Below are 12453 nucleotides of genomic sequence, written 5' to 3' on the forward strand. Positions count from 1 at the left end.
CCATGTGCTCCTAACTCAAGAACTCTGGAAGTTTTTGTACAATATTTGCACTGTTTTGAAAGCCTGGGACATACAGACATTTTGTGGAAGTGGGAATGGAAAATGTTTTACTCCTTACCATCTTCTTTAGTGCGGGTGAAAATTTGTTCGCTTCTCACTCCATCGCCAGCTCGTGTAAAAGCCAACACCTGAATGCTGTAGTTGGTGTATTTTTCCAGGCCGTCAAGCTCCAGTGATGGCTGAGTAGTAGTGACATTCTTTATCTCTCCTAGCTCTATAGAATAAAAAGGAAATCGAGTAATAGTCAAGTTCAGTCTTCTCCCAGTTATTGGTACCTACTATGGAAATCGTGGGGATTAAAGAGTGTACCAGAGAAGTAATGTTTCATTATTATAAAATAGCAATGTATTAGAACAATTTAAAATTAATTCCTTGGGTCCTGATTTCTTACAATTCAAAGAAGGCCAAGTTTTCATTTTCAAACTTTTTGTTTTCCATTGTTTTTAAATACAAGGAAGAGAATTGAAAATTTCTACAATTAATGAGATTTTTCATAAAAAGTAGATGACAAAGAGAGATTATTGCAAAATACACCCTAGAGCAAAAATTGAAAAAGTTGTATTCATAAAGATCTTCTGGTTTTGAGAAAGGCCATTTCTCATAAGGAAAACAAAAAATCCCAAGCCCCCATCATTTTAAAATATGTAGCAAGTGCTGCTGCAAAGCACTTGATGGCAGTAATACCAGCTAACAATAGATTTAAACACGGTAAAAACAGATTTACTTGCAGAAAGATGATGCACTTCATATGAAACTTTTTTGCAGCAAGCTAAGAAGTAGAACACATAAAGCAAAAAAGCTTTAAATATATCTAGGGCAGAAAATAAAGCTGAACAAATGAAGAAAATCCAGTTTTAAGCACTGCTTGAACATCATGTTGAGGTCATCACACAGGAGCTTAGACGTGTACTGATAATATTCACACAGGATACAATCCAGAGACTACAGGCACCACTGAAAACATTTAATTTTATGTCTGTCGTGTATTTACTCCCCTTATATTTTAATATTTATTTTTAAATTTACAAAGGAATTGGTAGTTTATTTCAAAAAAAATTGACTTTACCAACAGTAACAGTGAGCCTCTGGGCTCAAATTCCCCTTGTCACACTAACAGAAGCCAGGATTTGTAAGACATTTGCATATTAGACTGAACTACAGTCCTGCTAGATGAAAGCAAAAAAAGGGAATCAGCTCATTGTCCTAGAGCTGTGAAAATTAAACAGGAATAAAGGTATGTGCATCTCAAATCTACTAATATACAATTTACAAGAAAGGACCATAAGTAAAATTGTCATCATGTGATAAATTACAGATTAATAAGGTATTTTGTTTCTCCTTTGATCATTTCACTCATTCTCTGCTCAGGAATCTCTGTCCCTAGGAATTATGCCAAGACTACAAAACATAAGCACAATAGCAGAAGCTGGCATGAAAATAACAATCCTTTTCCAAAAATATTTTCTCCTTTTGCCCTTCATTGTGGAGAGGAAATGCATCCTGTCAAAAAATAAGCAATTACCACTCATGTAGCAACTAGCTAAGCAAGTACATAACCAACCAAGCTAAAATAAAATACAGGATTGGGTAGGTATATTCTAGGTTCATATCATAGTTATTTATAAAAGAAACCTGATGAACTTTGTAACTGAGATATAAGCTTTGCTCATGTAATTTTGGGTACTATGGCAGGTCTATGGAGTGTTGCAAAGCCACGGCAGGAGCCTTCCCCAAGGGATCCTCCAGGCAGCTTTGCAATGCCTTCTACTTTGTTAAAGCTCTACCAAAAATGGCATCATTCACAAGTAGATGAAACTTTCTTTAAACCAAAGAGAAAAGGAAATGCAAAGCCTTCACAGCTGAGAGTAAATGATATAAAGGCCCCATATGACTTGTTACTTGGTGATTGATTTCTCTCACCTCCATCCAAGAGGTTTGCCCAGTAGATAACCCTGAATCCTTGCAGAATCCCATTCAGGGTTTCTTTCGCCAGCGTTGACCAGGAGATAGAGATGGTTTCTGGTGATGTGGCAGTGGCTTGCACGTTTCCTGGAGGGCAACTGGGCACTGGAATAAAATGTTAACCATTTTTAATTTAATGAATACAACTCAATGGTTACCTTTTGGCTACCCTTTCAATCTTCATTGCTATTTCACCACCTGTTATTGAATTAGCAATTACATGCTATTAGCAATGCAAAACTTATTCTTGCTACAGTCCACATACTCCTGCAAGTGCAGCTGATTTCCCTAGAATGACTTCTGATGCACTGCTTTCCCAATTGCTGACTAGTCCTTTAATATTTTTTGTCACCACTTCTGAATAAGAAATTTGTCCTAGTGCTGAAATATGCAGAATATTCTGTAAGCAATTTTAACATACTTTTTGAAGTCCCTTTATGTCCCTTTAAAATTGTTCATGGGGGAAACAAGTGCTTCTATATCAAAACTAGTGGAAAAAATGTTCATAAAATATTTTCACTGACATTCAGAAAAATTGGAAAAAGTCAGGCAAACCTAAGGCATTTTCTGTTGGCCGTTTAGTGTCAACGCAATACAGCAATATTATTATTTGGCATTGCTTTTAGAACTCATGACATCTTTTATGAGAGGGACCCAAAATTTAGTAATGATCCAAAAACCCCCATTGCCAGGAAAAGTAAGCATTCTGGATTCTGAAGAAAAAAGTATTATTTATTATAATATATGTATGTTTGAGTATATTGCATTCTGAGGTCTTGCAGTGATCTGTCTAGGTACAGAAACATTTAGAGTAAATGAAAAACACCAGCCTTCCATGAAGCATATGACCCAAAATCTGTAGCTCTTAAGAATGTTAGATGTGTGCTATTCAGTTCCCCAATGTAAAAAGTCAGATTCCTAGCTACCAGTGACTTCTGGACATTCATGACAATTTATAGTAGCTGAAAATATGACCCACACTATTCTTTAAGATTATTATTTGCTATTATAATCCTGTACAATATTTGGTCTCTTTTTGAATATGGAATCATTATCTTTTTCCACTAGAGGACTCCCTCTCATTGTTTGAGAAGTACTTTTTAAGTGGTTTGGAAAAAAAAAAATCTAAATTGTTCCTTGGATTAGATAGGTTGAATTTTGTCTGAAATAACAATGATTTTTCTCTCATTACTTTGGATATTCTTGAAAAAATCACACATCTCTCTTGACAAGATATAGCATTGTGCAGTACAAAAGGTCTAAGTTTCACAGCAGATTTGTTTGAAAACAAAAGAAAGCCAACTGAATTAACAGTACCACTTCACCTTTCAGAATTGTGCTTCTCAGTATCTCAAAAGTATGATGAGTTTATTATGAAGCTATGATGAGATCATAAAAATTATAAACATGTAAACACCAGAGCAAAAGGCTTTTTAATGAAAGCTATGGTCTTATTCAATATAATTCGCGGCAGAATATATCACATTAGTAGATTTGTATTTATTTACCCACATGATTCTGCATCTCTTGCGATAAAAACTGTACAGGGTCATTGACCACTCCCTTTCCATGCAGCTGTCTACTGTATCTAATACCTGTAAAGTCTGGTCTTCTATTATCCCCACTATGATAATCACTAATCAATCAATAAATATAACAAGGTAAAAGGAAATATAACAACAATAACAACAACAATAATAATACGTCTCATGATAGCTGTTTGCCTAGCACCTACCATCTTCAAGAGTAGTAGTGATGATTTCCTGAGAAGAAGGTCCTATTCCAGCCCGGTTACAAGCCTGGACTACCATGCCATACTGGGTGAATTTTTTCAGGTTATTCAGCGTATAAACTTCACTGTCCCCAGTGGTATCAATACTGATGATGTTGAACTGGAAATTGCCCCCTGCACTGTACTCCCGATAACCTATCTGGTATCCGCGAATAATTCCATTTTGCAAGTGCTTCTTTGGAGCCTAAACAGAAAATGAAAGATTACACAGTAAGTACATGTCTCCAAAGTCAAGTTGTTTCTGCTAAAAAATGTTTGAAATTTATCCAGTCAACATTTCTTCCTACTGAATGTGAGTCTAAGTAATAATTCAAAAATACTTCCTGTACATAAAGTAGTAACTTTTTTAGCATGATATATAAATTTCAGGTGCAGATTGTTCAAATTTGTGCATTCCTGTGGTAAAAGAAAAAAACCTTTATGTGGTTCATACACAGAAAAATCTGATAAGGATCTATTCTTGAGTTATAATTTGAATTTATAGTGTCTTGTCTCTTACCAGGTGAATCATCAAAGTTGAGTTAATAAGGGTATATTTACATTACAGGCCTACCATTGACTATTAATTGTGCTTTTGCTAGAAGCCCTTACCATTCACTGGCTGAATCTTTAGTGAGGTGTTTATTGATCTGTTGAAGGCAGTCACATAAGCTTATCGAGCTTTCAGCCTGGAGAAGAGAAGGCGCAGGGGACACCTTATAGCAGCCTTCCAGTACCCAAAGGGGACCTATACAGAAGCTGGGAAGGGACTTTTTAGAGGGGCATATAGTGATAGGATGAGGGGGGAATAGTTTTAAATTGGAAGGGCTAAGATGTAGATTGGATATTAGGAAGAAATTCTTCACTATGAGAGTGCTGAGACACTGGCACAGGTTGCCCAGGGAGGTGGTGGCTGGTCCCTCCCTGGAGGTGTTCATGGCCAGGTTGGATGGGGTCTTGAGCAACGTGGTTTAGTGAGAGGTATCCCTGCCCATGGCAGGGGGGCTGGAATTGATTAACTTTAAGGTCCCTCCCAACCCTAACCATTCTATGATTCTAGATGCACTAACAAAATTTTATGCTGTGCTTTGAAATGTGCTTCTGTTCATTCAGTGTGTAGTGTGGAAAAATGACTAGATAATGAGTGCTGAAGGCAATAATGAATTGGAAAGCTGGGATTTACATATGAATAGCTACTAAAACAAGGTGTACAATATCTGGCATTCAAGCATATGGAGTGTACAAAACGGTTGACCATAATTATATATCGTAATTCCCAATCACAGTACAAGATTCCATGTGCCTGACTAGCGGGTAACATTTCCTCTACTCTGCCATATAAAATGTAGTCTAGGGTAAAAGAAGGATTGGTAACTCAAGGAAAAACGCTGTTACTGACAGAAATGTCTATTAAAATTCCATTTAAATAGTACTGGACTAATTTCAGTTTGTGATAATGTTCCTGTCTGAATTTCTAAGTATGTGAGGTATAATTAGTATAAGCATTTTAAGGCACAGTTTATAATCCAAAAGCTCTTTCAAATCCTCCAAACCTCTTTCAAATTCCCACCAGATGCCCACGAGCTCATCCGTTCCACTGACCTATAAAAAGGTCTTTGTGACGCAGTTTATCAGCAATGAGTTAACCCGGCAGAGGCAGCAATTACTGTTGTTACTATATCCCCTTAAATCTACTGCAGAGGGAACACATTCTCAAGAGTACTCTTTTCTGCCACAGGACCTATCTGTTTCAGGGAGTTTATAGCCCACTGGACCAAAGTCTCACTGGAGAAAATAAAATCAGTGTGGGGTTTGCCTGTCATCCACTGCCAACAAATTGTTGCTCTGCAAAGCCCAGCACCCTCTCCGTTTTTTGAAATGTATCACTAGATGGATCTGATTGATGGAATTATCTCTTCAGATGCTTTATTTTATTTCGCTTCCTCCTTCTTTCAGGATCAAAACTGGAAGCAAGGATATCATTTCCACTGTAATATTTCAATTCCTCCGGTACTGATAAGCTCTCTGCAAGTGCGTTGCTGTCCACCCAGATGTAGATGATTGAATTAGGAGATTCAGGTCTTGAGTGCCTTGTAAGGGATTAGAACCGTCTTTCTGGTATCTAATAGTATAATTGTTTCCTATTTGAATATTCCTGTGTTCTGTTGTCAAAAAAAAAACCTCCAACCAAACCAAGTTTTCTAATCATGCAGGTCTTTTATTATCAAAACACTTGGCTTGCAAGTGCATTACCTATTCTGAACAACTGCCTGGCTCCATGACCTTTAAATGATCGAAAAAGGTAGGGGTTTTAAGCTTGATTGTGGCATGGAAACTAAGGTCAGATTTTTAATTTTTTTTTTTTCTTAAATTGAGATTCAGATACCTTCAAAAGATAAAGCTGTTTCATTCCATCTGAGAAGAAAAGAACTTCATCACATTTAAATAATTAAATATTTCAGGGTGAATTGTTTCATTAGTTGAAATGCTACTAGCCATAACACTTTGCATAGCTCATACATTTTTATAGACATTGGCAGTGTTGATGAGAAGGGGCGAAAAGACTAAACCAACATAATCTAAACATTTGGAATTGGCTAAAGGACAAACAGTTTGGACTATGCAGCAGACAACTCAAGCAAGAGTTATTAAAGGGAGGACTGCTTTCAGACCATGCAGCAGGTACTGTCTCTTTTCTAAATGTGTATCAGCATGGAGGTACCAGTTTAATCATGTCAGGAGGCCAGTTCTATCCATCAGTGTTGGATTCCATCACAGCCTGGTAAATCCTCAACAGTCTGCGTGGAGAGTTCTTGTCTCAAACATTAAAATTCACACGGTCACACATCTCAACATCTACAACCTCTCCTACTTAAAGGCTGCAACTGGAACATTCCCATGACTTACCATGCGTAGCTTTTAAACAAAAGTTGCTGCCACAAACGTGCTCTGCACATTGAAATCACAGGCAACACACATAAAACACATACACCACATCATGAAGCACATTCATTGTTTTGTGAATGGCATACATTGCCTACTGCCACACGCAGCACGCGTGAAGATGCTGTATTGTACTATATATCATAAGGCATGCTCTGTATACCAAGAAAAAGCGAGCATTCATCTGGTACATAATAGATTACAGAAGCATATAGCACATATATCTTACTGTAAAGCAGATGGAACATGATGATAAAACCGAATAATACATTTACTATTCATTGAAATGTTTTTTGAGCAGGACTACAGCCAGAATAGCCACTTCACTGGGAATTCTGCAATTATATACTTTCTCATTTTGAATTGGAATAAAATGGAAAATTTTGCCATTTTCATGAAACATTTTTATAATTGCTTTAGGTCAAGGGGGTTTGTTCTTTAAATAAAATATCAAAATTTAACTTTTTTTTTCACTTTGAAACATTATATATATAATGTTATAAAACATTTATATAATGATATAAAATAAGCCTAAAGTCACTTCAGAATGAAACATTGGAATGTTCTGCTCCACAAAACTTCAAAAGTTCTTTGTTAGTACTACCTAAATGTTTCATTTTAGACTGATTTTTTGTACAAATAAATTATATGTGATGTATATACCTTCTTGTGTCTAGACACATTATTGGCAGAAAATTCAGTGAAGCAACATTTGTCCATGACTAAGTGTTTATGGAGAAAAAATATTGTTAACTTTGTCTGTAGTCATAGAACACTATGAAAAAGTTAGTTGCAGTCCATGATTTTACTGCTTATCTCATAAAATCCAATATTTGTAAAATAGCATATCAATGAGCTTTAACATATGTAATTTTATAGTTGTCTGCATGTTTATATGGACAAAGAGGAGAAGGAATATTTCCATGCCTAAATTTAATGGGTTTGTTTACCTTGTGAAGTACTACAAAAGATACTGAATATTTTCATGCTCTGTTCCATATAATTCCTGCTTTGTTCCCATTCTCTCTGCATCAATTTAAATTACTAAAAAGTGATGAGTGTTATTTAAAATTAGAAACCAAATGTTCTATGTGGACACATAGAAATGTTTAAATAGATAACAGACCTATAGAACTTTGTTGAACTATGATCTAAAAGCAGTCTAAGAGAAACTTGAAAGGGAGCTTAATTTTTGTAGCAAGCTGCAGAAATAATACTTGTTATAAGATGAAAGATAGTTGATGTGTTATTCTCTGTTCCTTTCACTGTTATTGACTTTGTCTGTATCTAAATAAGATTTGGCAACTTTAAATAAAGCTGGTTCTTTACATAGTCCCTTTTGTATAATGTCAGAATAGCAAATGGAGCAAAAGCTCCACATGCCTCCACAATAAAAATGACCAGGTTATTTCTAGGTTTATTTTATTCCTTTTTTTTTTGCCTCCATGACACTATAGAACTGATCTCATGGGATATCTCTTTATTCTGAAGTACTTCATATTGAACAATGAAAGGAGTGCCTTCTGCACAGGACTGCGTTGTGGGGACCTACACAAAAGTCAGCATGGGACCAAACTATAGTATGTCTGTGGGACCATCTTAAAGTACCCTGTTGAGTAATGGACTAAAACTGCTCTGGCCAGGAGAGAACTGTGATAAGTCAAGGGAAGTGAATGGTCCACTCCTGGTTTGGGACTTATTACTCAGGGGGGGCTTCACAGTCAGCTGTTACAAATTGCCATCTAGAAATTCCAGTAAAGGTAGAGTTACAAAAGCAGGAACCTTTCAGGAATGCAGCTAGGTGTCTTCACCTTTGTCTGCAAAGGAACTTTGATGTCAAGGAAGACAATTAGATTTTAACTGCAAAGGAGCTTCAAAGTCAAGGAAGGCAATTAGGTTTTAACTATGTCCATCACCACAGAGAAATTTAGCACCCACCAGATGAGCCAACCTACAAGCAGAGAAAGCAATGACTACAAATCAAGGCACAGGGTTTTCAAGCTGAGCACACAGGGGCTTGACAGCACGAAGGTGTCACAGCAGAATTTCAGTGAAGTGTCAGTGGTACCTTTTGCTGCCCATCCTTTCACAGGCAGACCTCCAGAATTTCTGTTGTTTGCAAAACAGCATCTCATGGGGTCTTGTTGCATGACAGGGCTATAGGCTTCCTCTGGCCCCAGCAGTGCCATCCTAGCACTTTGCTAGAGGACATGCTACCAGGACCAACTCACTACCACAGTGCCTCTCATGCTGCTTGACCACATCAGGTACTGCTTAGCTGTAAATCAGAAGTTTTAATTTTAAAAGTTTTAACAGAGGCTGAATCTGTGGGAGTATCTCAGAGGTTCACAGGAGACTGGGTGCTCATTGGAGACTGGGTGAGCAACACAGTCCACAGCAAACTCCAATACCAGCATCTGCATAGTACGTAGCACCAGGTTCACCTAGGGGTACACAGTTCTGGGAGGATGGAACTACCTTTCGTTCTCTAGATATATGCTGCTTGGGTACAAGAAGACATTTCCAAGGTCCCAAGTAGCTCACGCCTTAAGCTCCCTCCAATGGTGGAACACAATCTCTACTCTCAGCTCATGAGATTTGCCAGGGCAATGGCATATATATTCAATGCATAGCTTGTTTCTGTGATTGTTTTCTTTACTAGATACTGATCAGCACTTGACAAGTATTCACAAACCAAATTCCAACCATGGTCTTAAGAGTACAACTCCAGCTACTATTTTGGCATTCTTCTACTCCCCAGAAAATACCTAGAGATCAGGACACTAAGTTAAGTGGCCTGGAAGTTCAAATTGAACCATATTTCAGGCAATATTACTGAAATGTAGGTTTGGATTTTTTTTTCCCTGTAGCTGCCTTCACACATCTGCATCTATAAAATTTAATGGCAAATCTTTGGAATTGCAAATGGCAGCTATAAACTTCAGCAGTGAACCAGTATCACCTGTCTTCTTGTGTTGCTTTTGAAAATATCCTCCAAAGTGAACTTTAAAAAAGGAAGCAAAGCCTATCAATCTGCCTACCCACACATCCATAAAAACAAGTTCACACACAGAGGCTTGGAGGTTATAGTTTACTAGATCTGATGGCAGTCACAGTTCTTGAGTGCTTTAAAAAGAAACATCCCATTAAGCTTTTATTTCAGTTGTTGAAAATCACTGTAGACTCTGCATTGCTTCAGTAGCTACTTCCTTTGCTCTGCTGACCGTGTGCTGCATTTAAATCCACAGTTCATGTGTGTATTTTATAAATACATTGTTGTGTTTCACTTCAAACATCAGTTTGATTACCACAAGCCTTTGGTTTTTGAAACCATGTGATGAAAACCAACACTGATATAATTTTAAGATGTGGATGAGGTCAAATAATAAGCACAGTGCTTGTGCATATGAGGTCTGATAAAGATTACTGCTTTTGAAGTACTGAAATGTCTCACTGAAACAGAAGTTTTAATCCACCATTTTAAAACCACCATTGAACTACTACAAAAAATTTTACATCTGATGTCCCTCTGTACTAGTTGGACATCTCAGTAGTTATATGTCTGCCTGTATGGAGACTGTGCACTGCCAAAACCTGTCTTTTCAGGAACCTACTCAAAACTAACACAGAATAGTGCTGGTTATTTATTGTATGAATAATAATATTTTTAAAAGCATCCTACAGTTATTTATACGGTTAATAAGCAGCAGTTTGCTGTTACTATACTGACATTCTGTATGTCCATATAATGGTGCAATGATATCCACATTCGCATGAGTAATTAACATCACTATAGAAATTAATGACTATTATGCCACCATCCTAGCCCAGCACTTAATACTACATATTTCAAAATCTTAAATATATGGAATTATCAATACAATTTGGAAACTGCTATTCATATTGAGATTACACTACTGTAATTAGATAGCTTTATTCTGCCCGCTACAATGTACAAGCAGTATATAGCACAAAGTCATTTAAAACGTGGTTTAAGTACCTCTTCATACCAAAAGCATTTAAAACAATTTGTGGTTGTCAAAACACTGGGTAATACTAGAAAAAAATGAACTGAGTCACAAGACTTGTCAGAATTTTAAATAATATCAATTGCTGATATTTTTGAATAGGTTATTCTGGTTCATTAATTCTCATGGCCTATACTGAGACACTATATTGCTCTCTGTGAGCAGATGTGCCTTCAGTAAGGCCCTGTCCCAAAGCCTATTGTAATGGGAAAAAACCTCCCCTTAGTCTCAATGGGTTGGGGAAACTTTGGCGAAAACCACAGTGAAATTCTGTGAGTACTCATTCTCCAAGGACATACCCTCATCTCTGAAACTGAAAAAAAGTAGGAAATGCTGTTACCATCAGTACAGGCAAACAGCTGCTGCTATTACTATCCAATGGAAGGTTCTTTCTTCACGTAATGCACCAGTCTTAATCACCAATATAGGATTTGTTGGCAAAGGTACCTGCAAGGTCTTTCCCAAATTAAATAACTATTCCATAGTTATTATAACACTCCTAACAATGGAACCTCTTTGGATGTACCGAAGTACTGTCAGAGTCTATATTCTTGGCTGTGTGTATTTACCTTCCAGGTGACCCTTATGCTTTGTGAAGATATAGGTTCAAGTTGGACATCCTGAGGTGGACCATCGGGAGCTGCGAAGACAGAAGAGATGGATCAAAACCAACCCTCACAACACACAGAATTCAGCACTTCACATGGCATGTTTTCAACTTAACGCACCAACATCACAAAGATTTGGTCAATGTCAAATGGAAAACTGAAGATAACCACTTCAAAACCCGGAACCTAGCATTTTCCTTATCCAGGTGCCACCTCTGGCCGACAATGAAATACAACAAAACTTAACAACCTGGAAAATAAAATAAGAGTGAATAATAGTGACTTTTCATGTTTAGCGCTACGCATACAATGCTGTTTCTGTTTTGTAAACACCAGTCAGGACCCTGTAGGTGATAGAAGGGCAGCAGAACCCATTTGAAAGCAGGTGAGATAGGAGCTCCCCAGCTGACCTTCATCATGCCACAGACTTTCCAGTGGAATCCCCTTTGGTCACTAGAGGCTGAGCACCCGCAGTCAAATACCAAATATTTTATACACCTGAAGGCTTTACCCTCTCCACCTCCCCGGTGTAAGGATCCCAGCCTGGAAATGAGGCAAAAAATAACTTCCAGATGAAAAAAGCACACTGCAACTCCTGCCTGAGTCAGAAAGAGTTTTATCTACTATTGATAACACTGCCAAGTGTGTGCATGATGCTGTAAAGGCAAATGAAAAAAGGAGGCCCCAAGTCTAGGGGAACCTACTTGTCAGCTGGGCAGCTGCAAAACAGATCAAGAATTGGCTGGGACTGAACAGAGAGGTGTGAAGTAAAATGCTTGCTCAGCGAGGTAAATCATTGTAAAAGAAAGACTTGAAGAAAGGCATGGAGTAATCCCATGCTGCTGTAAAGGGTTCCCTTGATGCAGAATATGGCCTCAGTAAAAGGTATTAAATTAAGTTTAATAGCATGACAAAGGAAGTAAAGCAATAAAAAGGGTGAGATGGGGCTGTTAGAGGTGGAGCAGCAGTAAATGACAGCTGCAGTGAAAGGAACCAGAACATTTTGTTTTAACTGATGAAAGCAGAGAGACCCAGAACACAGCCTATAATATGTTTAAGTTATTAAATATGCCCTATTCTA

General features: G+C 37.5%; 1 protein-coding gene across 1 annotated transcript in view; it reads right to left on the bottom strand.

The window, feature by feature from the left end:
- Positions 1-12453, bottom strand: part of DSCAM (DS cell adhesion molecule) — a gene marked incomplete at both ends in the record, with an annotated part of 461919 nt that overhangs the window by 84865 nt on the left and 364601 nt on the right. Inside the window, 4 exons of the mRNA XM_084272693.1 lie at positions 119-274; positions 1981-2127; positions 3758-3998; positions 11334-11404. Coding sequence (XP_084128819.1) covers positions 119-274; positions 1981-2127; positions 3758-3998; positions 11334-11404 — 615 coding nt within the window. The remainder of the gene's footprint in view (positions 1-118; positions 275-1980; positions 2128-3757; positions 3999-11333; positions 11405-12453) is intronic.

This window comes from Gallinula chloropus (genome assembly GCF_964237585.1).
Source record: "Gallinula chloropus genome assembly, chromosome: 1".
Taxonomy (NCBI): Eukaryota; Metazoa; Chordata; class Aves; order Gruiformes; family Rallidae; genus Gallinula; species Gallinula chloropus.